Source organism: Larus michahellis, chromosome 24 (assembly GCF_964199755.1).
Source record: "Larus michahellis chromosome 24, bLarMic1.1, whole genome shotgun sequence".
NCBI classification, from domain to species: domain Eukaryota; kingdom Metazoa; phylum Chordata; class Aves; order Charadriiformes; family Laridae; genus Larus; species Larus michahellis.
Window position 1 is genome coordinate 4030227 of NC_133919.1, and position 22678 is coordinate 4052904.

A 22678-nucleotide genomic window follows, 5' to 3' on the forward strand; every position below is an offset into this window, starting at 1 on the left:
CACCCCGGGGAGAGCGGGATCGCTCCCAGGAACGCAGCCCCTGCCTGCGGCAGCGCAGGTCACCGGGGCAAGGGGCTGCCCCTTACCCCCAGCCCAGAAAGGAGGTGTTTGACCTGAGAAGAAAAAGCGCGCACGCTGTTTCTGCCGCCTCCTGAGCAAAACCCCGCGCGGCTCCGTGGCCAGGGAGCCGGAGCAGGTGGGAGCCGTCCTGCAGGTCCCCAGGCCAAACGCGGAGCCCGGTGTTTCGGCGGCCGGCGCGGCACAGAGCGGCGTTGCCGGGGAGGAGGATGTTTGCACCCTCACCCTTCCCTAGGCGCAAGGGATTCCCTCGTTCAAAGCCTGCCCGGATCCTGCCCGCGCTGAGCCCAAACGTGCTGAAAACCCGGCCGGGGGAGGGAAGCAGCGCACCCCGCGCCACTTCTTCCGTGAAAACCTCCATCCTGGGGAAAAGGGGGAATTTTGGCTCTTGCACAGCTTGTGCCGGGGGAGCTGAGTCCCTCCTCCAGCTGGAGGAGGGGTGGGGGGGGCACAAATGGCTTTCCAAAAACCGCCGAGACCCCAGGAGAAAAGGTTTTGGGGTGCGGGTGTGTGTGGGGGGGCAGACTTTTCCCTAGGGAGAAGCAGAGCGGCGGTGCTCAGCGGGCTCTGCGGATCGTGGACCCGCTTCCAGGTAACGGGAATGAATAGCTGGGGGGTAAGGGAGGAGGAGCGTGGGGACACTCTCCGGCGGGGGTCCTGCGCCCCTCCTCTGCCACCCCTGGCCTCCGTCCTCACCGGGAGCAGCGGCTGTACTCAGAAACAGACATTTTTTTGGCAGCAGGCTGGCGTCGCTGCCCGCCGACAACCGGGTTGGGTACAAAACCATAAGTGAAAGTTACAATAACCTTTATAATATAGCAATATATTTCATAGTTAAAATAAACTATTATGCTTTCCCCTATTGTTAAAAAAGAAGCGAGCAGTACAGAGGCGAGATGCAAACCCAGGTCGAAGCTCCTTAAGTCTGGACAGAAACGTCTGTGAGTTTGCAGAGAGGACGTGGGATTCTTCTGGCGTTTCTGGGCCGTTTCCTCGCAGGCAGCGCAGGGAGGAGGTTTGTGGAGCAAAAAAAAAAAAAAACCAAAAAAAAAAACAAACCAAAAAACCACCCGAGGCTGTGCCCAAAGCGAGATGGGCCGTGGCTGGGTGGGTCCCAGGGGGGCGCTTCGGGGTTCAGCCCCACTGGCGCGGGGAGGGGGGTTCGGATGCTTCCCGGCTGCGGGAGGTCGGCATCTCTTTGGGATTATAACTCTGCGTCGCGGTTTTGTTCTTGTGCTTTTCCTCCACCTTGGCCGCTGGTCCCAGCTCTTCTCCTCGACGTGTCCCGATCCCCTTTAGTGGCCGCGGGTTCCCAAATGACGTTCTCAGGTGGGCAGGCGGCGCCGGCCGGGGAGCGTTTACCGGAGCCGTTTACCGGAGACCTGCCAGCCGCTGCCGGGAAGGGAAGCTCCAGGTCGAGCTGCCACGTTGCCCTGGGCGTGAGCCGGGGGCTGCCGCCTGCGCCGAGGCGGCTCAACCGCCGGGGACCGAGAGCCGCGCGCGGGGAGCAGGGCAGCGGCTCCAGGTGGGCACCCCCAGGCCCAGAGCCCCCCGGCACCGGGGGACACCGTGGGCTGGACCGTGCTGGGGCACTGGGGGTTCCCCCCATGCCTGCCCTCACCCTGGCATCGGGGCGGCTCCTCGGTCCCCGCAGCGGGGCTGGGTGGGGGGTTAGTCCCGGTGCTGGCTTCGGCGGGGTCCGGTGAGCCCGGTGCTGGGGGCGGTGGGTCAGGGTGACCTGCACCGGTGTTGAAGCACTGGCAGGGGTGTGATGCGGGGGGGTGCGATGTGGGGGTGCAGGGCGTGGGGTGCGGGGAGCAGGGTGAGGACTGCAGGGTGCGCAGGACGCAGGGTGTGGGGTGGGGGTGCAGGGATGCAGGGCATGGGGTGGAGGACGCAGGGGTGCGGGGGATGCAGGGTGGGGGGGGTGCAGAGGTCCGTGGGATGGGGGGTGTGGGAGGGGGGTGCAGGGTGTGGGAGCGGGGTGCGTGGGATGGGGGGTGCAGGGATGCAGGGTGTGGAATGAGGAGCTGAGTGGGATGCGGGGCGTGGGATGGGGGTGCAGGGGTGAGCGGGATGGGGGGCGCCGGGATGCAGGGTGCGGGATGAGGGGTGCACGGGATGCGGGGTGTGGGATGGAGGCATAGGGGTGTGCGGGATGGGGGTGCAGGGATGCAGGGTGTGGGATGCGGGGTGTGGGATGGGGATGCAGGGTGTGGGGGGTGCAGGGTGTGGGATGACGGGGGCGCGGGATGCAGGGTGTGGGATGGGGGTGTGCGGGATGGGGGTCCAGGGATGCAGGGTGTGGGATGGGGGTGCAGGGTGGGGGTGCAGGGTGTGGAATGAGGGGTGCGCGGGATGCAGGGTGTGGGACGGGGGTGGCAGGGGTGCGCGGGATGCAGGCTGCAAGGCGCAGGGTGCAGACGCAGGGCTGCAAGGCCTCAGGCAGAGGGGGGTGTCTGGGGTGCAGGGAGGAGGGCGGGGGCGCAGGGTGCGAGGTGCAGAGATGTCACCGCCCCGGTGACATCCCGCCGAAGCAGCGGCTCTGCCCCCCAGACAAGGATCTCTTGCAGCAGTCGCCATCCTGCAGCTCCTGCCGCTTCGCTCCCCTTCAGCTCCTCGGGTCCCGGCGAGCCGACGGTGCCGGGTCTTGTCTAACTCCGTTTGATTTCCCAGATTTGATCGTTAGCCCCTAAGAAGGTTCCCGCCGGCAATATCGATTCTGGAGCGTCAAGACTTCCTCCGGCTCTCTGACGCGCGAGGATACGTCTCCGCACCTCCACCCCGTTCCTGCCCGAACCCCGGGAGAGGCGCGGGAGCGTTTTTCTCTGCTGGCTGCCCGCAGGCCAGGGGAGATGCTGCGTTTTCAGGCTCCTTCTCAGAATTTGCAACGTTTTCTCTCCATTGCCACACCGGAAACCTTCTTGCAGAGCTGGGCAGAAGCTTCTCCTGCCAGGGAGGTAGGGCTGAGGGTCACCTGTAGGCACACAGGGAGCAGCAGCAGGGCTACGAACGGAGCGCGGGTGGCTACCAAGGCGGCGAGGCTCTCCCAGGCATCCTGCCCACCCCGCAATCACACTAACGACAAGAGCTTGGAAGAGGGGGAAGAGCGGCTCCTTCCCAGAAGCGGAGTATCTCCGGCCGGCCGAGGACCAGGACGGGCCGGCAGCGATGGCCGCGGGCCTCCTCTCCTCCCCGAATGCGAAGGGAACGGCCACGGCTCGCTCCCCCGCCGCCGACAACCCCCTCTGCAGCACCGGGGGCTCATCTTGCAGCACTCCCGCTGTCGCCTCGCAGCCTTCCTCCACCTCCTCCTCCTCCTCCTCCTCCTGCCACTGCCTGGGGCTGGCGGCGGGGGGTGGGGGGCGGGGGGGGAGCGCTCCTCGCTCGCTACGGCTTGTTTTCTACGCAACTTTAATTGCGGGGCACAAGGAGTAAACCACCTACCACCGGCAGCAAGTGGAGTTTTGCACGGAAATTCCTCGGCATCGGGCTGATGCGTCCCTGCCTACGTGCGCGCGAAATCCAGCGTTATCCATGGAAGGGAAGGAGTTACAAAGGAGAAGATTACAGGCTGAGTATACCTGGAGTAACACAGTGACTTTGCTTACAATTACTGACACTGCTGGGTGAGGTGTAATTAATATCGCGGAGTAATTACATGGTTGCTTCATCTGTTTAAAAAATATATAAATAGCCTCTGCTGAGTTTTCGTTGAAAGCAGCAAACACCAGCCCCAAAGCCGGAGCCCGAACACGACCCCGGGGGCAGAACTGGGGAAGAAAAAAGGGAAAACGGTGAAAGTGGAACAGAAAATGAATGGTTCCAGAAGTAGCCAGGGGATGCCAAGGGTACCTCAGGAAGCTGAATGCCAGAAAAAAAAAAAAACCAACAACCAAAAACCAAAGCATGAGGGGCTACGCTTCGGCGGGCACAGGCGGTGGCCGACGCCGAGCGCCGCGCCGTTGCCGGATGGTGCTGCTGATCCCCACCAAAGCCAGCAGAAGCGGCACGAAGGCGATGGGCCGGGTTTTAAACAGATGAAGCGCCTGCCCCCGCTACTACAGCACTTGCCAGCGAGCCCCTGCTCCACCCCGGCGGATTCGGCGCTGCCGGCCGGGCTCCAGCGCGACCGTTCCCGGTGCGAACGGAGGTGGATGGCGCCCATGGGGTTTTTCTGCCGCAAAGAGCCCGTTGGCTTCCCGAAATGCTGGGTGGGGGGTTCCTGGGCGGGCGGCGGTGTGTGAGCACCTGGAGATTCCCCCCCCCGGCGCCCGGGCTGGCCTGCCAGCCCCGTCATCGGCCGTCGCCGCATCGGCCCTGCATCCCCGCACGCTTTAGGCACTGCTTTCCTGGCTCCGGCACGTGTCTCCAGGCAGAATACGACGCCGAGGACCAGAAAGAAGAAGCGTCCCTTGTTCTGCCCAGGCAGAAAACACTCACGGCTCCGGAGAACCGCCCCCACCCCGGGCAGGTTATGGCCAGACACTGTCACCCGCCCGGCAATGCGCGGGGCCGGGGCGGGGGGTTCATGTGGGTCCCGGTAAGGAGACGGGATGGAGCGTGGGCAGCGTTGGTCGGAGCCCGTGCAAGAAACCACCACGTTGGCATCTGCCCGGCGGCGCTTTGCGATGGTGAGAGGGGCAGGGGGGGCAAGGGGAGTGCCCCGGCCCCCGGCGGGGTCCACGCAGGGGAGGAAAACTCTCCCTCTGGTGTCTCCGTCGCTTCAGTGCTTCTGACTCGTCGTCGTTTCGTTTTGTTTTCAAATGTGAAGACCTGAGATTGAGCGTGGGTTTTTCCGTCCGCCACCGGACGCCGCGGCGCGGGCTCGCCCGAGGCGTCGCCTCCCGTCCCCTTCCTTCACCACGTGTAGAGGCACCTGAACGGGGATGCGATTCCCGATACCAAGGCGTTGGCAAAGCTCCGAGCGGCGCTCGGCACTGCTGGTCCCACCGGCTCCGGCCGAAGGGTCCTGCGGTGGTTCGAGGACCAGAAGAAAGTCCATGGAGACCTCGGGACCTGCGCGGAAACGCTTCCCCTGTCCGTGGAGGGGGGTGGTGGTGGTGGCGGTGGCGGGGGGCCGGGGGGGGCTGCGTTTTAGCAGCTGCTTGAGCTCGTGTAAGGGGTGGGGAAGGAGGTGGAGCTGACCCCGATGGGGCTCTCGGAGAGCGGCGTTTGGGGGGTGCCCACCGGCACGCCGACCCCCCGCGCCTCCAGGACGGCGGCGAGCAGGCGCTGCTGCTGCTGGCGCAGCATGTCGGCCATCAGCAGGGGCAGGGAGTTGAAGCTGGCGCTGAGCTGCTCCAGCTTGGACTCCAGGCTGCCGATCTGCTTCTCCAGGTCCTCGCTGCGGTCGTTGAGCTCGGTGATGAGGTCGTACATCACGTTCTGCATCTATTGGGGGGAGGGGGGGACACACACGGACACACACACACACACAGAGGGGTTAGTGCCGTGGTTGGGTCGGTGCCACCGCCGGCGCTGAGCCCTTGAACCCCCTCCCGCGAGCAACGCCCCGAGAGCTGCCCCGTCGCAGCTCGCAGGGCGCCGCCACCCAGCTCGGCTCGTCCCAGGACACGAAAACGAGGAAATCCTGCCTCCGCGCGGGCAGCGGGGCCAAGTCATGCCCCCTTAAAAAAAAGGGGTGGCTTGGCTCTTTTTTGCCCTCGGTTAAATTAGACGCCAGCATCTGCCTAGCCTTAAGAAACCCGCACCGAATTTCGGTGTCGGCAAAGGTTTTCACCTCTCTCCCACGCTGCAGCTTTATTTCAGCGGCCAAAGCAGTCTGCCGTCATTTGTTTGATGACTCCAGAATGGCTGCGGGATAACCACCCCTACGATTAGCACAGGGCCAAATACCCGAGCTCATTCTGCACTGGGGCCTTTCAGCTTATTGAGAAACTTCACATCATTTGTTTGGAAACAAATTGCGTCTTCCTTTGTATTTCTGGGTAAGGCATTGAGGAAACCTAAAATTGCAGCTGGTTTTGTTCCGCATGATATAAAAACGAATTCGATCTTGCCATTGCCAGAGGTGATTAAATGTTTTTGCTAGATACTTTCACACTTTTATTTTCTTACCAAACTAGTTAACGAGTATTTTTATCTGTTTGCGAGCAAATACGCTTTCACGGCGTAACCTGCGTCCTACCTTGCCCGTTGTTAGAACTTGCGCGCCCGTAAAGATGAGCATTTAATTCTCGCGGTTCGCTTTTAACTGACAGAAGTGGCCAGCCCCGTGCTGCCAAACCACGGTACCCCCGGCTGCGGCTGCGTAAGGGGGTGCAGGGAGCAAAGACACCCCCCCCCCCAGCCCCTGCTTTGTGTCTGCGTTTCTCCTCCCGCCTCCCGAGGGCAGCCATCCCACGGCAGCTATTCCCGGCTGACATCTACCGCCCGGAGCGTCTCGCGGTCGGCCACGTCCGCTTTGGTTTTTCCAGCTGAAGAGAAACGCTGGGGCAGCCCGGCCGAGCCGCGGGGTCGCAGCGGGGACTTGCCTTCGAGAGGTCGACCAGGGTGTTGGCTTGATCGCTCAGCTTCCTCTGCTCCATCTTCACGCTCCGCAACCTGGGGGAGAAGGAAAGAGCAACGCAGCTGCATCCCCTCCCCAACCGCACACCGCAGCCGGAGGCCTGCCTGCGTCCTGGGCAATGGGAAATTTGTCCCCACGCCCCGGCCGGGGACTGGACCACGATTCCCCCGTGGCTGGGGCTCAGCATCCCCCCACCCGGCGCGCGGCCCCTTACTGGTGAATGGCTTGGAGGAACTTCCTCTGATGCTTCCTGACTTTGGCGTGGTCGATCTTCTTCAGCAGCTTGGTGTGCTTATAGATGAGCCACGTTTCCCGCAGGACGTTGGCTGCAGCGTTCTTGATCTGCAAGAGGAGGAGAGTCGGCGGCGGGTCACCGGCCCCGGCTGCGCCGGGCTACACGGGATTTCACGGAGATGCCGGCCCGGCTCTGCCGCGAGCCCCCCGTTGGGGAGCCGATGCTGCGAGAGCACTTGACTCGCCCCAGCTGGAGCGAGGTGCTCGGCTCTGTTCCCGCACGGTCTCCTGTGCCTCTGCAAGGGATCAAGGGCCGCTGGGACGGGAACAAGAGCTGCCCACGCCGCGCGGCGGGTCTCGGTCCCCGCTGCACCCACGTCCCCACCCTACCCTGCGCCGATGCTCCGCCAGCGGGCTCCTCGCCTGCACCCCGCATCCCGCATCCCACTCACCCCTCACTCCACAGCCTGCGCCCTAAGCCTTGAGAAAAAAACCAACCAAACAAACAAACAAAAAAAAATCCCCAAGTTTTTCTCGATTCCTGCATCCATCTGGCACTCTTGGCAGGTCCCGGCTGGGCTGCCGGCACGAGGACACGGCTTCCGCAGGCTCCCCGGCTAAACCGCAGCTCCGCTGCGCACTCCAAGATGAATTGGCCGCCGCCGTCTGCCTGGCACGGAGCCCGCGGATCCATATCCACGGCTTGGGCGGGGGGAGCGGGGCCAACCCGCCATTTGCTTTCCCAGCCCGGCCGCGCCGAAGCCCCCGACTATCGCCGGGGCACCAGGGCCTCTGCCGGCACGCGGCTCTGCTCCCCCGGGGGAAGCGGGGAGCCCCGGCCACATGCCAGCACTGTCCCAAGCCCTTCCAAGGGTTGCACCAACCCCCGCTTTGCCGCCATGCCCTATACAAAATACCGCAACTGCCAGCGGTGCGCGGAGCCCATCGCATCACGCGGCGCTGTCGGGTTGCCGATGCTTTGCCGTGACGAAGCTGCTGAGACCAGAGACCTCCCGCAAGCCCCCCGCACGCTGCCGGGGATGTAACGGGGGACCCCGGCATGAGCACCCACCCCACGGCCCCCCCCAGCCGCAGCCGCAGCCTCCGGGTCCCTCCGCAGGATGGAAACGGCAGGGGCCTCACGGCTCCAGTTGTTTTCCTGACACGGAGCTGAGTGAGATCATTCCCTGCAAGAGGAGGGAGTCCGTATCCTCCCGGGGGGGGGGAAAAAAACCCCCAGGCTGTTCCTCTCGGGGTGCGGCCGAGCATCCTGCATCACCTAAATCCCTGGCACAGAGCGGGAGCTGTTTGCTCTCACCGTAATGCCTGCGCTGCAGCCGAAGCGCTTAGAGCCAACGCACCCGCCGCGGGACCCGCACCCAGGGGTGCCAACACCTTCCTCCCGCCACGGTTCCCGGCATCCCCGGCTCCCCCGGCACAGCACAGCCCCCGCCCCAGCTCCCCCCCGCGGCACCTTACCCGCTTTGTCAGCTGCGTGTCCATCATGAAGTTGTGGACGTGCTTCTCGGCTTTGGTGAGCTCCAGCTTCCTGGCCACCACGGCCACCACCAGCGCTGTGCAGCCGGCGCCCTGCCGCGGGGACATCGAACGGTTTGTCACCCGCCAGCAACCTGGGGCAAGAGCAGCGCGCCCACCCCCACCCGCGCAACCCCCTAATTAACCAAAGCTCCATGGCACCCCCCTCACCCGCCCCTGCCATCCCAATGAGGAGGTAGCACAGAGCCTGGGTGTCCTTGAGCAGCCGACGATGTGCTGGGTAATTAACGGGAGAGGCCGGGGCCGATTTACGAGGTCAGCGGTGATGAGCGGCGAGCCCCGGCGTCCCCGGCGCGCCTTGGAAATGGCCGGGCTAAGCCTTGCTTACCGGCGCCACCACGGGCTGGGCACCTGCCCCCCGGGAGGACGGCGAGACCCCGCACCCTGCGGGGAGGGAGAGCGGTGGGGCAGCAGCAGGCGCCCTGGGGGAGTGCGGGGAAGGGGAGGCCCAACTCGAGACACCCCCCCACCCCCAGCCCCGAAATCGCCGCATCTCCCAGCAGCGACAGCTGGGAGCTCGCTTATCCCGGCGATTAGGGCCAGATCCGGGCGGGAGCCATCATCTCCGGCGTGTATTTGTCTTTGGAAAGCAAAGGTGCCAAACCCCGGCTCCCGGCGGGGCTCCTGCACTCTGCCTGCCGCTGCCGGGACCAGATGAGACGCTCCCCCCGCCCGCCCCCGGCACTCTGGCAGAGGCCCACGATCCTGGCAAACGCTCCTTCATTTATTAAAGAGTCATTAATTAACATCATGCTCTGAGCTGAATCCTTTAGCATCCCCGAAGGTGCCCGCTGTGTGCTCGCTCTCGGCTCCCACTGCTTCTCTCTCCCCGGGGTGCGGCCGCCCCCGGTGCCACGGTTCAGGGACCCCAGGGGTTCCCCCGGCTCCGGCAGTCGCGGAGGGTCCCCGTCCCTGTGCCGGATGGGCGCCGGGAGGGGGGCACGCTTTGCCAGATGGTGCCTCGGTTCAAAGGAAACCCTGACTTGGGGGTGGGGGAGCTCCGGGAGCCCCCGGCCGAGCCGGCGGCTGCTCTCCCGAGCCAGAAAACGCCGCATCCCCCCTCCCAGGAGGGGTTTTGTCCCTCGCTTGGCTCCTGTCACCAGCATCAACCTCGCTGGCGCCCGACCTCAAAGACGTGAAGATAATATAAAATTAATACCCGCCGGCGGAGCCGCCTCGGCCGATGGCTCTCGCGGGGCTCAGAGTTAAACCTGGCGGTGCCGGGCGCCAGCTCGGGCTGTCCCGGCTGGGAAGCGGGGGACAGGGACGGCTCCGTCCCCAGATCCTGGCAGCTGAGGGGGGGCAGAGCTGGGGGTCCGGGGCTGGGCTGTGACTGCGGAGCCCCCAGCCGTTCCTCCGGTGAAAGCCCCACAAGCCGGGACATCTCACGGGCGGCTTGGAGCAGGTACACCGGAGGCCACAGAGCATCGTGACCTTCTGGCCATGGGGAAACGAAGCCGCGGCGGAGTGGTGACGCCGGCGGGAGCGTGGGGGCGTGGAGGGCTCCCAGCTGGTCCCGGCTCTCGACAGGAGCCGGCAGCATTTGGGATCACTCCTGGCGATGGGAGCCAGGTGGAGTGAACAGGGATGGCCAAAGGATGCTCGGGGGCCCCTCTGCTCCCCGGGGACACCCCCGACCTCGCCGTGGTCCAGCCTCCCCCGGCTGTCACCGAACGCGGGTCCAAATCCACCCCAAATTCACCAGCAGGGGCAAAGGGACCGGCTGGTGTCCCACACCGCGTGCCCAGCCTGCACCGTCACCTCCTCACCCGCACCGCCACGTCCTGCTAATTACCGCGCTTACAGAATTGCAATTCCAGCTCGATCAGCTTCCAGGCTGCGACGGCTCAGAGGTGGAGCCGTTACGCCTGGACATGCCAGACGGCAAGCGGGTCCCCGTAAAATCCGGTGGCCAGGGTGGGGATGGGCAGAGCCCGTGGGACGGGCGACTGGCTCAGCACGGCCCTTACCATGATGCCGGTGAGCAGGCAGACGCCCTTCCCGCAGTAGGTGTGCGGGACCATGTCGCCGTAGCCGATGGAGAGGAAGGTGATGGAGATGAGCCACATGGCCCCCAGGAAGTTGCTGGTTACGTCCTGCTGATCGTGGTACCTGCCAAGGAGACACGGGCATCAGCATCGCCGCAGGGGACGGGGCCGGCTGCGGGGAGGGACGGGGCCACCTGGGCACGGCGGCTTCTCTGGCGAGAGGCTGTGCTGTGCCACGGGGAATAGGGATTAATGACGCAGCAGGATGCCCCGTAGCGACAGCGGTTGCACAATTTCTGGCGCAGGAAAACCCGCATGGACAAAATCAGAGCGAAAACTCAACGCAAAAGGGCTTCTGCTTTCGGTCAGACCTGTCACCGCATCCCCGTCCCGCCGCCGGCGTCCCCGGTGACACGTGGCGCGGCGGCGAGAACTGGCTGATGGGAGAAACAGCTGCGGCTCTGCAGAGCCCCCGACCGCGCTGCATCCTCCTCCGCGTCCCCCCCGCCGCCGCAGCGCGGGCTGAGCCCGCTCCCCCTGCGCCGCCCCGGGGGACGGTGCCGTCAGCAGCCCCGGCAGAACCGCCAGGGACGGACACAGCCAAACCTCCGGCACGCACTTGGCTCCGGGACAGCTCAGGGGAATGGCTCACACGCTCGAGATGAAGCACACGTGGAGCAGCCGCCGCTTCGGGGATGCTGCAAACTTTCCATGGCCGCGTCCCCGCTGAGCTGCGAGGTCAGCGACCGTCCTGGCCGGCCCGGCATCCGGCTGCGGCCCTTCCAGCCAACACGCAACCGGGGCCCTGGCTGCCTCTGGCTCCCCGGGGCCGGTGCGAGCCCGGCCGAGCCCCGCGGGGATGCTCCCGGGGATGCAGCGCCGGCTCCCAGAGGCAGAGTGGGGCCCGGGACGCAGCCGCAAGCCCGGCGTGGGCAGGGACGGGCAGCGCCTGCACCCGGCCATGGCAGGACAGCCACCCTCCTGCCCGCACGCATCCCGCTCCCCGGCAGGCTTCTCCCAGCCTCCTCACGGAATCGTTAGAGGGAAACCAGATGGATCTTTTGGCAATCCCCCCCCGGTTCATCGCAGCGCCCCGAGCAGTTGGGTTTTCTCCTCTTCCGAAATGTTTCCCCCCTCCCCCTGCCCCAAGCAACCGGAGACTCGATCGAGATCCTGGCGCATGAGGAAGCGCCTTCAGCCACGGCGAGAGCTGCTGCCGCGCCAGGGGAGCCGGAGCCCATCACCGCGGCCAGGGCCGGGCTCCCCAGAAATCTCGGTGCCAGCAGTGCCACGCACCCCCCGCCCCATCCCAGCCCGTGTGTTCCCCTGGGAAAGGCTGAGTCCATCCCGCAGGATGTGAGCTCTCGAGCCACGGGGATGACCCCGGGAGCATCGCGCTGGTGACGGGGGTTACGGCGCCGCCGGACAGACAGACATTTTCTCTTCCGAGAAGCACTTTGAGCCCAAGGAGCTGATAAAACGGGGCGGGGGCGGCACGCGCTGGGGCTGGTGCGGGCAGGAATTGGGTGTGCCGCGATCAGTTAGACCCCAGCGCTGGTTTCCATCGTCCCCTCGTCTGCCTGTCCCCACCAGGGTCACAGCCGCTCCCCACGGGTCCCGTGCCACGCCGCCGCCACACCAAGCATCGCCACGCCAGGATGCTACGGCGGTACCGGCTCGGCTGGACCGAGCCTGTGGGTTTGGGCAGCGCGGCCACGGAGCCGGGGCTGGCTGCACCCTCATGCCGGGCAGCGGGGCCGGCAGCACGTGCAGGCACACGTGCGCGCCGTCGGCGGGCAGCCCCGGCAGCGCTGCCGGCACCGGCACCGCAGGCAGCTCTGCGTGGCGGCCGGGCGAGCGGGCGAGGTTGCTAAGCGACTCGCTGCCTGCCGAGAGCTGCGGCCCCCCGGCACGCACGGGAGGATGCCCGGCAGCGATGCCGCTGTGCCTGCGGGCGCCGGAGCAGCCCACGGCGCCGAGGGGACGTGCCACGGCCAGGCCACCCCAGCTCGGGGAACCGCGTCTCGGAGCGGCACAGCCATCTCCGAGCCACCCGGCCCCAGCGGGGGCTGGTTGGGGATGTCCCCGCAGGCCACAGCAAACTGGTTGCCAGCACCAGTGCAAGCAACCTGCCACCGGTGGGGACACGGGGACGTGGCCCTCGCAGGACCTGGGTGGCACCCAGGGCCTGTGCATGCCCCGAGGACGGTGCATCCCCCGGGGACGGAGCACGTCCCGGACGTCCTGCATCCCCCCGGCTCAGTCCGTCCCCGCAGGTCCGTGCAGCCCCCCGGGTCGGTGCATCCCCCCGGGTCGGTGCATCCCCAGCCCGCCCGCGTTCACGGCTGCCGCTCTGTAGACAGAGGGAGGTGGCGGCAGCCACGGTGCCGGTGATCTGCAGCGCCTCGTCTGCGTCATTTCTATCTTTCTTTTTTTTTTTCTTTTGGTCCCTGATGGTTCTTTATTTACATTGCTTTTTCCAGCCTAAGCCCCCCAGGTGCAGAATCAACCCCCTGCACATCCCCCGGGAGCCCATCTGCCCGCTCCCAGTTTAGGAGGCACAAATAAAAATCTCCCAAACACAATTAAGCCGCGCAAAACCATCCAGCACATCCTGAGAGCATCATTAAGGGAGACAGGAAGGCAAAGACGGCCTGTAAAAGCTTGTAAAATCACAGCGTGCCGCTCCGCTCCGCAGCCACGGTACTTAAAGCCCCTGCGCGGGGTGACCAGCGCGAGGGGCCTCACCCCGGGGAAGAGGAGGGGGGGGCCTTCCTCCCACCTTGACAGTGCCCAGAAGCAAGTTGGGTGGCACAGGGGACACCGGGGCGCGATCCCTCGCACCTCGGTTCTGAGGACGGCACGATGGCGCCGCCACAATTGAAAGGGATTTTGCGCGATTCGGCTAATCCCCGGCCACCGAATCGCAACACGCATGCGTTGGTCTCGGGCGCTTTCCCTGCAGACCAGCCCCGGCGGCTTCGATGGCAGCACGGCCTTGAGCTCAGCCTCCTGGGGACAGGGACGGCCCCGTGCCGGGACAGGACACAGGACACCCCATGGGGGACCTGCCCTCCCTGCCCCGGGACAGACGGGTGCCACCGGCACCTCGCACCCAGCCAGGGAGAAACCCCCACAGCGCTGGGGCGGCTGGGGGTGGCCACAGCCCCCCCGGTTCCCCTCAGGGGACAAAAGGGTGCCGGCCGGCGTGTCCCCGGGAGAGGAAGGCTCAGTGGTACCCACCGGAGCCGGTCGCCACAGCAACCCCCGCGCCGAGCACGCCGATGCCGGCGTGATGCCATCCGGCAGTGGGTTTGTCACGGCGGTGTTGTCATGGCAGTCGCTCGCAGCGATGCCAGAGCCCGAGCCAGCTGCTGCTGCTCGCCAGCACCTCCGGCCTCTCCCCGTGCTCGGCGCCCCCCAGCTCCCGCCGCTCCCCCCGTCCCCCACCCGCCCTCCCGGGGCTCCCGCGCCGGCTGGCACCGCACACCGTCCCCTCGCAGGGGGACCCTGCCTGACCCCAGGCACGGCGCTGAGACGACAGGGCTGCCCCTGCCTCTGCCTCCTGCCCAGGACGGGGGCTCGTCGGTGGGAACCCGCGGCTGCCGAGCCCCTGGCTCTCTGCATCCCTCTCACAGAGTGCTGGGACACGGCAGCTCCGCCGAGCATCCCGAACTGCTCAGCAACCCAAACGGCTGAGCATCCCAAACCGCCACACATCACAGCATCCCCGCCTGGCCGGGGCTGGAAGGGACCTCTGGAGGTCACCTCGTCCCACCCCCTGCCAGAGCAGGGTCACCCAGAGCAGGTTGCGCAGGGTCGCCTCCAGGCGGGTTCGGAATATCCCCAGAGCAGGAGACCCCACAGCCTCTCCGGGCAGCCTGTGCCAGGGCTCTGCCACCCTCAGAGTAATTTCCCCTGTCCCAGTTTGTGCCCGTTGCCCCTCGTCCTGTCCCCGGGCACCACTGGAAGGAGCCCGGCCCCATCCTCTCGCCCCCCGCCCTTTAGCTCTCGCTGAGCGTCGAGGAGATCCCGTCTCAGCCTGCTCTTCTCCAGCTGAACAGCCCCAGGGCTCCGGCCTTTCCCCAGCACGGAGATGCTCCAGTCCCTCATCATCCTCGCGGCCTCCGCTGGACTCTCCCCAGCAGTTCCCCGTCCTTCTGCAACTGGGGAGCCCAGCACCGGACCCAGCGCTGCAGCTGTGGCCTCCCCAGGGCAGAGCAGAGACAGGGCAGAGGAGACATCCCAAACCATTCAGCATCCCAAACCACCGCGCATCCCGAACCCGCCCCCCCCCGCCGCAGCCCCTCTCACCTCTCGCACACCCGGACCGTCCATGCAGCGATGATCCAGAGGGAAATGCTGAAGACCAGCAGCACCGTCCCGGGGCAGATGGTCATGAGAGTCTTCATGACGAAGCGGGTGTTGAAGTTGATCTTGTTGAGCGCCCCGATGCTGCGCGAGGAGGCGTCGGTGAAGAGCTTGCTGTGCAGCAGCATCACCCGAGCGATCAGGTAGAGGCGCAGGAACATGGGGATGGACAGGATGATGTCCACGTCTGCCTCTGCCCGAGACGGCGTGTAGGAAAAAGCCAGGCGGGCTGTCCAGAAAAATTTGTACTCCCCGGGAATGGGGTGTATGGCACAAACCAGCATCTCCAGGCCGATGTAGAGGATGCGCTCGTACGTCATCGCTATCCGCCAGTCGTCGGCTCCGTTGTCGATCACAAAGAGCTACCGGGATGCAAAAACCACACAAATTACTGGTGGCCCCAGAGGACCCTGCCCCACCAGCATCCCACCGCGGGCAGTGGGGGGACTGACACCAGACCCCGGCGGAGCTGGTGACGGCTTCGGCCAGGAGGGCTGGAGAGGGATGGGGGAGGCAAAGGTGAGAACGAGCCTTCGCCATCCCCTCCGCTGCTCCGCCTGTGTCTTCAGGGGACAGTTACAGCTCTGGGGACACCTCAGAAGCTTTGGGGTGCCCAGCCTTGAGCACACGCCCAGGCACGGCATGGGGACAGCGGGCTCCGACCCGCTCCCACACAGCGGCTGGCAGGAGCCCCGCTCCCGGCACAGCCCGGGCAAGCCGTGGTGCCGCAGAGCACCGGCACGGGCCACCCCAGCCCCTTGGCTCCCGCCGGCACCACCCCGGTGTCACCGACAGCCACCACGCGCCCCCCCCCCACTGTCGGGGGCAACTTTTGGAGAGGGAACACCACTGCCGGAGCAGCCGGCCGCTGGCGGCGATGGGATCCGGTTGCCATAGCAACCGCCGGTTCATCCTGGGTACCGGTTCCCTCTCCCGCTGCCGGCGACAGAGTCGGGGTCTCTGCGGAAGCTGGGGCGCGGGCAGCTCGGGCTGGCCCCTCTGGGACGCCGCCAGACCCCTGGGGGTCACCCGCCCCGCCAGGACACCAGCTCGCCCCTGGGGCGATGGGGACACCGGTGTCACCTACGTCAGCGGGGACGCGCTCGGGGCCTCTCCGCAAGCAGCGCTTGTCAAAGACGCCGCTGGGAGGGATCCAAGGGGGACGTGGCAGCGGTCACCACCGTCACCGGCGTGTCCTCGACCCTGCAAAGCGCAGGCCGACCCCGGCTCGGCCGGGGGGTCCGGGAGCTCCCGCAGCCGCTGCCGGCTGGGCGGTGGGTGGGAGCGTGGCCCCAGGTTGGCGCCGAGCCCGGGAACAACCCCCCCACCCCGCCGGAGCCCCGGTGCACCTGCGCCAGCCGCCTCGCCGGCACGGCACCGCACACGGGGCTCTCCCCGGGGACGGCAAGAGCCGGCGGGACTGACTCACGGAGCGGCCGTCCCCGGCCACCTCCCTTTCTGTTTGGAAAGCTCCGCTCCTTTTAGCTGCTTTGTTTGAGAAATTGTTTATAAAAATGCTCCAAGCTGTCAAGGGAGATCCTCAGGCATTTAACAAGCTGACAGCCCATTCCTTCCTGGAAAAGGGTGTTAAAAATAAACAAATTAGCAAGAGGAAAGAGGCAGGGAGCCTTTTGACTGTGTGTGTGTGGGGGGGGGCTGCGACAGGCCAGGTCGGGGAAGGGAAGGAGCAAGGGGGGGATTCGGGCAGGTTCCCCCTGCGCCAGCCCCTCTCAGCCCCGCACCTGCAGCGCATCGCTGCGGGTTTCCATGGAAACCCCGGCTCGGCCCGGTGGTACCCGACAGGGGCATCCCCAGCATCCCCAGCACCAGCTCTGGCAGGGGACGGAGCAAGTGCGTTGGCCGCCACAGCTCCGGACAAGGAAAGCACACGGGAAGCCACCAAGAAGCCGCGCAGGGGAAAGAGCTTCACCAAACCCAAAGCACAAAGAGCCCTGGGCACCCCAAGGGCAGCGCCGGAGCGGGGCTGTGCCCCCCAAAACCCCCCCGGCTGGAGCTGGCAGCCTCGCCAGCACCGCGCTCCATCACGCGCCGCAGCGATGAACGCGGTGCTGGCCGGGGACGCCACGCTCCGCACCACGCCGGGGTGCAGCCCAGAGCCGTCCCCAAGGACACCGAGCCCCCGGTGCCACCGGGAGCGGGTCGGGCTCTGCCCGCCGGCACAGGGAGCGCGAGGACCAGGCGGCGCCGCCGGCAGCTCCCTGCACAGGCTCAGCCTAACGAAGAGCGAGTGACACACGCGATTAGCAGCGGCTCGTGGCCCCGCAGCACAAGGCAGAGCTGGGAGGATGGAGGGGCAGGAGGAGCTCGGTCACCTGCAGCCCTGGCTGGCGAGGGATGGGCTTGGGGACACCCCAGGGACCCGTCACCGTCCCAGCCCATCAGGGACAGCGTGGGCAGGGGACAGGTAGGACCCCAGGAGCTGGACCCAGGGCTCCGGGCACAGCGATGCCCCAGTCCTGGAGAAACCGAGACTCAGGGAGAGCTGCAAACGTCCCGAAGGACTCAGCAATTAACGGAATTAATACTGAGTGAAGAGGCCGAAGCTGTTGTCGAGCCTTTCCCGGAGGCCGGGGAGGTCTGGCAGTGCCACACAGGGCGAGCGCAGCCCCCCCTTGGACAAAAGGGACGAGAGGCTGAGGATTTACAGCTCCGCCGGCCCCGCTTCCATCTCCGGCCGGATTATCAGCAATCCCTTTATAAGCACCTAAGAGATAATAGGGCGATCAGCAGCCAGCGCAGCTTTGTCCGGAGCAAATCAAGTCAAACCGATCTCATTCCCTTCCCTGCCAGCGTTAACCAGCCCCGCGGTTAAACCGGGGCCACACGGCCGGACCGTGGCGAGGTTCGGCACCGGCGCGTTGCGCTCGCTTTGGGGACCGGGACCCCGTGGAGAGATGGCAGCGGGGATGTCGACTCCAGCCGCCGGCGGAGCGGGGAGAGGCGAGGAGCCCCAGGCGCCGCTCGGGTGGACGCTGCCTTTGCCCAACCCGCTCCCAAGAACAACAAGGGGAGGAAGCCGGCGAGCGCCGGGGCACGGCCCTCCCGGCTGACCCCAGCCGCCCCCACCCCGGGGTAAATATTATTCTAGCGAAAAAACAGCGCGCTCAAATATTTGCTTTGAACAAGCCACCGCCAGGCTCGGTCCCTGTGCCGGTGGGGTGAGCCGGAGGGTTGGCTCCCGGGAAGGTCCCCCGCAGGCAGGAGGCAGGCAGGAGGCAGGCAGGGAGCTGCGCCGACCTCCAGCCCGGGGCAGGACGAGGTGGGACCTTGGGGCCGGGGGTTTCGGGGTCCCTTCCCGGGATGCTCCTTCTCCTGCCTGCTGATTCCTCCCATCCCCAAAACTCGCCGGCATCGCGCCGACGCCGGATCCTGCGGGGAAGCGCAGCCTTCCTGGAGCAAACAGGGAGCCCTTGAATTTCCCAGCGAAGCCAAGGGCGGGCAGGGAGGAAGAGAGTGGGCAGCCCTGATTAGGAAAGGATTTCACAGCTTTCCTTGGCACCTCGGCCGGTCCGAGCCCTTCCTGCCCGCAGCCTCCCCCAGCCACCGGCAGCTCCACCGGGCACCCCGCGCCGGGGCAGACCCCTCGGTGCCCGGCCTCAACACCCCCCGCCACGAGACCCCGCGCTGCCCCGCGAGACCCCGGCAAGGAGCCGGGGAGGCTCCGTGCAGGCTGCGAGTTCGGACACTGCATCCCACCGGAGCGGCCTTCAAAGCCCCCAGCCCATCTCGGCCACCCCTCGCTCGGCACACCGGCCGCGCCGGGACCTACCTGCACCTCCCGCGTGTGGTAGGCGATGATGAGGCCCAGCAGGATGACGGTGGAGAGGCTGATAAGGCATTTCAGGGCCAGGGAGAACATGGAGTCCTGCAAGGCGAGAGCAGGGCCGGCGTTAGGGGGGGACGTGGCCACAGGACCCTGCCAGCGCTGGCCACGGCACCGGGCTCCGCACCCCCAGGGAGAAGCTGCATCCCCTCCAACACCCCCCCACACCCCCAATCCGGCACTTCGGCCACCCCAGCTCCCACCCCGAGCGGCCAGGGCAGCGCTGGCACCGCGGGCGCCGGCGACGCTGCAGGCAAGAGCCACCTTTTCTCCAAAATGTTTTTTTGAATCCGATTCTGCCAAGTGTGTAATTACCAGCCTTTCCTCACCGGGACGCACGTCGTCAAGCGGCCCGGCCACATCCAGCCTGAGCCCGATATTATGGCACCCTACCGGATGGTCTAATTAGATCCTCCTGTTAATTAGCTGTACGTAAATTAAACCAGCCCCTGATTGACTGGCGACGGAAGCGGCTGCTCCTCGGGACCCTGCCGGGAAGAGCAGGATTCACCAGCTCCTTGCACGGGCTCCTCTCCGGACCCCAGCGAGACTGTGGGTCCCATGGGCGCCCCACAGGTGCTATGGTTGCCCTATGGGTGCGATGGATGCCCCATCGGCGCCGTGTGGGCGCTGCGGGCCCCACGGGTGCCGTACCAAGGGGCACAAGGAGGAAGCCGAGGTAGGACCCGCCGAGCACCGGCAGCCCCTCGCCAAGGCGTTACCACACCCGGCTCGCGCCTCCGCCCCATCCCCAGCACGCTGAGATCCGGCGCGCTCGTGGCACGCTCGAGATGCTGGCGCACTCGTGACAACGCCGAGACCCAGCATTGCTGAGACCTGGCCCGCTCGCGACACACCACACCCCATCCTTTGCCCCCAGCGCCCCCGGCCGCCTTCGGTCCCGCTCCTCTCCCTCTTCCCGCCGCCCCCCAACCCCAACGGGGCCTTCAGCCTCGCTCCTCTCCCTCTCCCCAGCCCCACGGGGGGATTTCGAGGCGGCGCGGGGACGGTTTGCCGCGGAGGCGGTGGCGCATTGTTAACGACTTGGCTCCGGCCAGGCAATTGTGTGGATATAATGGCTGGTGCCGAGAGAGAAGTGCCGGGGACCAAACAACGGCTATTAATAGGCAAACTCCGGGGCAGGGCTCGTGCCAAGGCTGCTCCGGCCGGGAGCCCAAATCACGGGGATGCCATGGGGCCGGTGGGGCCCCGGGTGGCGCAGCCGCCGCGACTGCGGCGGCTGCACCACCCGGGGCCCCACCGGCCCTCCCGGCAAGTGTTATCGGCTACCACCGCGTTTGCCGATGCCTCCTGCCAGCGTTGGGTCCGGAGGGAGCCGGCAGGAAGAGCGGCTGCCGGATCCCATGCTCGCGGCAAACAACGATGCGGGGGGTGTGTGTGTGTGTGTTGGGGGGGGGATGGATTTGGCCGAACCGCAGCGACACCTCGGTAACCCCCGTGCCACGCAGGTGGCATGACGCTTCGTCCCGGCGGCGCCGGTGGCTCTGGGAAGCGGCGGTGCCGTGGGGGTGGCAGGAGAAGCCCCCAGTCCTGCCCACGCTCGAGGGACAGGCAAAACCCAGCCACCGCATCCCTGTTTTCCGCCTCGGCCCCGGCACCCTCCGGCCTGGGGAGCACGCGGCGGCGCGGCTGACGGCTGCGGGGCAGAGCTGGAGCCCGGCCAGCGCCGGCAGCACCGACATCCCCATCCGCACGACAGCTGCCTGCCCGGGCCCTGGGTGCTCCTTCGGTCACGGCCGAGGAGCTCCGGTTTCCCACCAGGGCCTGCCGGGGGTGGGGGGGGGGTGATTTATAGATGGTCGCCCGCCGCCGCAGCTCTGGCCAAGGGCTTGGGGTGGCGGGGACCCAGCGACCCCCCCCTCCTGCACCCTGCGGTTGTCGGCACAAACATCGTGGCAGGGGTCGGGGCCACGGGCGGCTGCACGGCAGCAGCGCTGACTCACGGGGTCTTCCCCGGCTGACACAGCAGCTTCGGCGTGCCGGGGCCAGCGAGCGCGGCAACGGCGTTGCCGGCAGCTTGGCGAGGGCGGCCGGTCCCCCCCCGGCACCGGGCACGTGGGCCCAGGGAGCCCGGTGAGGGCGGCCGCGGCTCAACAGGTAGCGGAGACGGGTGGGGGACGGTGGTTCAGCCCCGATCCTGCCGAAGGGGAGCGGGAACCGCCGGGGAAGAGGCTCCGGCGGTGAAGCCGAGCGAAGCATCCTCCTCCCTTGGCGGGGAAGCCAGGGATGCGGGCTTGGCCGGAGCAGAGGGAACCGCTGCTGGCAGCCCCTGCGCTCCCACCGACGCCGGCGGCAGCGGAGACTCGGGACCCCCCACCACCACCAGCCGTGGGGAGGCAGCGGGGCCCCCCCGTGCCCACAGGACCCCCAGCAGCGTCCTTCCCTCCCTCCCTCCACCTGCTCCAGCTCCGTCGCCTCCTCCGCCCGCGCCGCCCTCCCAGCCGCCCGCGCCGGATCACGGCAGGAAGCGCTGAGCAGCCCCTTCCCACCACCCCCCGGCTCCTTCCCCTGCGCCGGCGGCACCGCGGCACGGGGACCCCCGCCGGCCGCCCCCCAGCCTCCTCGGCAGCGCCGTCCCGCTGACGCCCATGGGTGCCACGCACGCCCTGCCGGCGCGGGTGCCGATGCCTTCCCCTCTCTGGATAGGTATAAATAACATGACAGATGTCTATACAAAGAGTTATTCATATCGCTGCCAACCAGCGCAGCCCGGGAGCAGGAGCTGGAAGGGGCGTGGGGGGGAGAATTATAAATAAAAGACACCGTCCTGCAAAAAAAAAAAAAAAAAAAAAAAAAAAAAATGGAAGAAAGGGGTGTGGAGGAGGAGGAGGAGGAGGAGGAGGAGGAGGAGGAGGAGGGAGGGGGGGGCTCCGCCGCACCGCCGAGGGCACGGTGCCTCAAGGAGCGCCCGGTTGGGCCAGTGACGGGCGCCGCAGACCCCGGTGGGTCAGTCCCCGGCACAGGACCCGGTGCAACGCCCGTCCTGGCACGCGACGGCCGGCACGCGGCCCCGGCAGCCCCCAGCCCTGCTCTCGCCCCGTCCCACACCTGCGGCCGCAGCGGCCCCATGAGGCCCCGGGGTCACCCCGTGGGTCCCAGCCAGCCCGTACGCCCCGTCCAACCCCAGATGGGGCAACTGGCTCCATGATTATCCCATGGGACACCATACGGGGTAAACCACTCCGCGCTCAGCCCACCGGGCACTGGCCAGCGCCGACAGCCCCGTGCCCACCCCCCTGGCCCCGCCGGTACCTTGGAGTAGAGCCCCCAGGAGAGCTCGGTCTCGATGACCATGACGACGATGCCGAACATGCCGAAGATGAGCGCGTAGTCGCTGAGGCGCTTCCTCTTTTCGAAGAGCGCCCGGCGGTGCCCCAGCCGGTAGCCGATGTTTTGCGCCTTCCGCTTGGGCCCCTTGGCGAAGGCGGCGGGGGCCGGGCGGGCGGGGGGCCGGTCGGGGCGACGGGCGGCGGGCGCGTGGTTGTCCTCGCGCGAGACGACGATCTCGGGGGGTCCGCCGGCCCCGAAGAGCTGTAAAGGTTGAGCCTCCGGTTCGGCCTCGATGAGGTTCCGGCGGGATGCGCTGAGGCGGCTGAGGGGTTTCATCACCCCCCCGCTGTACTTGCAGGAGCTCATGGCGATCTCGGTGAAGGGGTTGCTGTCCCGCCGGTGAACCAAGGGACTGGGCTGCCGGTGTTTGCCGCTCCCCGCCCCGGAGCCCGCCGGGTGGTCGCCGAGGTTGAGCTGGCTGCCGTGGCGGGAGGAAGGGTGGAGGGCGGCGGGGGCGGCGGGAGGAGGAGGAGGGGCCCGTAACGACCCGGGCGAGGAGTGCAACAGGCTGTGCTGGAGCGGCGGCAGCGCGGCGGGAGGCGGCGGCGGCGGCGGCGGCGGCACCGGTGCCCGTTCATCCCCCGCCAAGGGGCAGGGACACCGACCGTCCTCCTCCAGGTCCCCCACGCCCGAATCGTGGAGATGCCCCGACGTCTCCATAACGGCGGCACCGGCGCCTTTCGCCCGGGCACCGGTTCCGCTTTCCCGGGCCCTTCGATCATG

General features: G+C 67.0%; 1 protein-coding gene across 4 annotated transcripts; it reads right to left on the reverse strand.

Annotated features, from left to right (window-relative positions):
* Positions 1 to 874: 874 nt before the first annotated feature.
* On the reverse strand, positions 875 to 22615 carry KCNN3 (potassium calcium-activated channel subfamily N member 3). Of its 4 annotated transcripts, none has more exons than XR_012584551.1 (9): positions 21878 to 22615; positions 18551 to 18646; positions 14704 to 15122; positions 10372 to 10513; positions 8324 to 8434; positions 6825 to 6952; positions 6576 to 6645; positions 3526 to 5472; positions 875 to 3027 (listed from the first exon to the last, which is right to left on the reverse strand). XR_012584551.1 is itself a non-coding variant. In XM_074566486.1 (8 exons), the coding sequence occupies exons 1-8, from the start codon at positions 22613 to 22615 to the stop codon at positions 5176 to 5178; spliced, it is 2001 nt and encodes a 666-aa protein (XP_074422587.1). In that variant the 3' UTR covers positions 875 to 5175. The 4 variants fall into 4 exon arrangements, 1 of the variants encoding a protein (XP_074422587.1); XR_012584553.1 differs by having other exon boundaries at positions 875 to 2770; positions 2856 to 5472; XR_012584552.1 differs by having other exon boundaries at positions 875 to 1470; positions 1700 to 5472.
* Between the last annotated feature and the right edge of the window lie 63 nt (positions 22616 to 22678).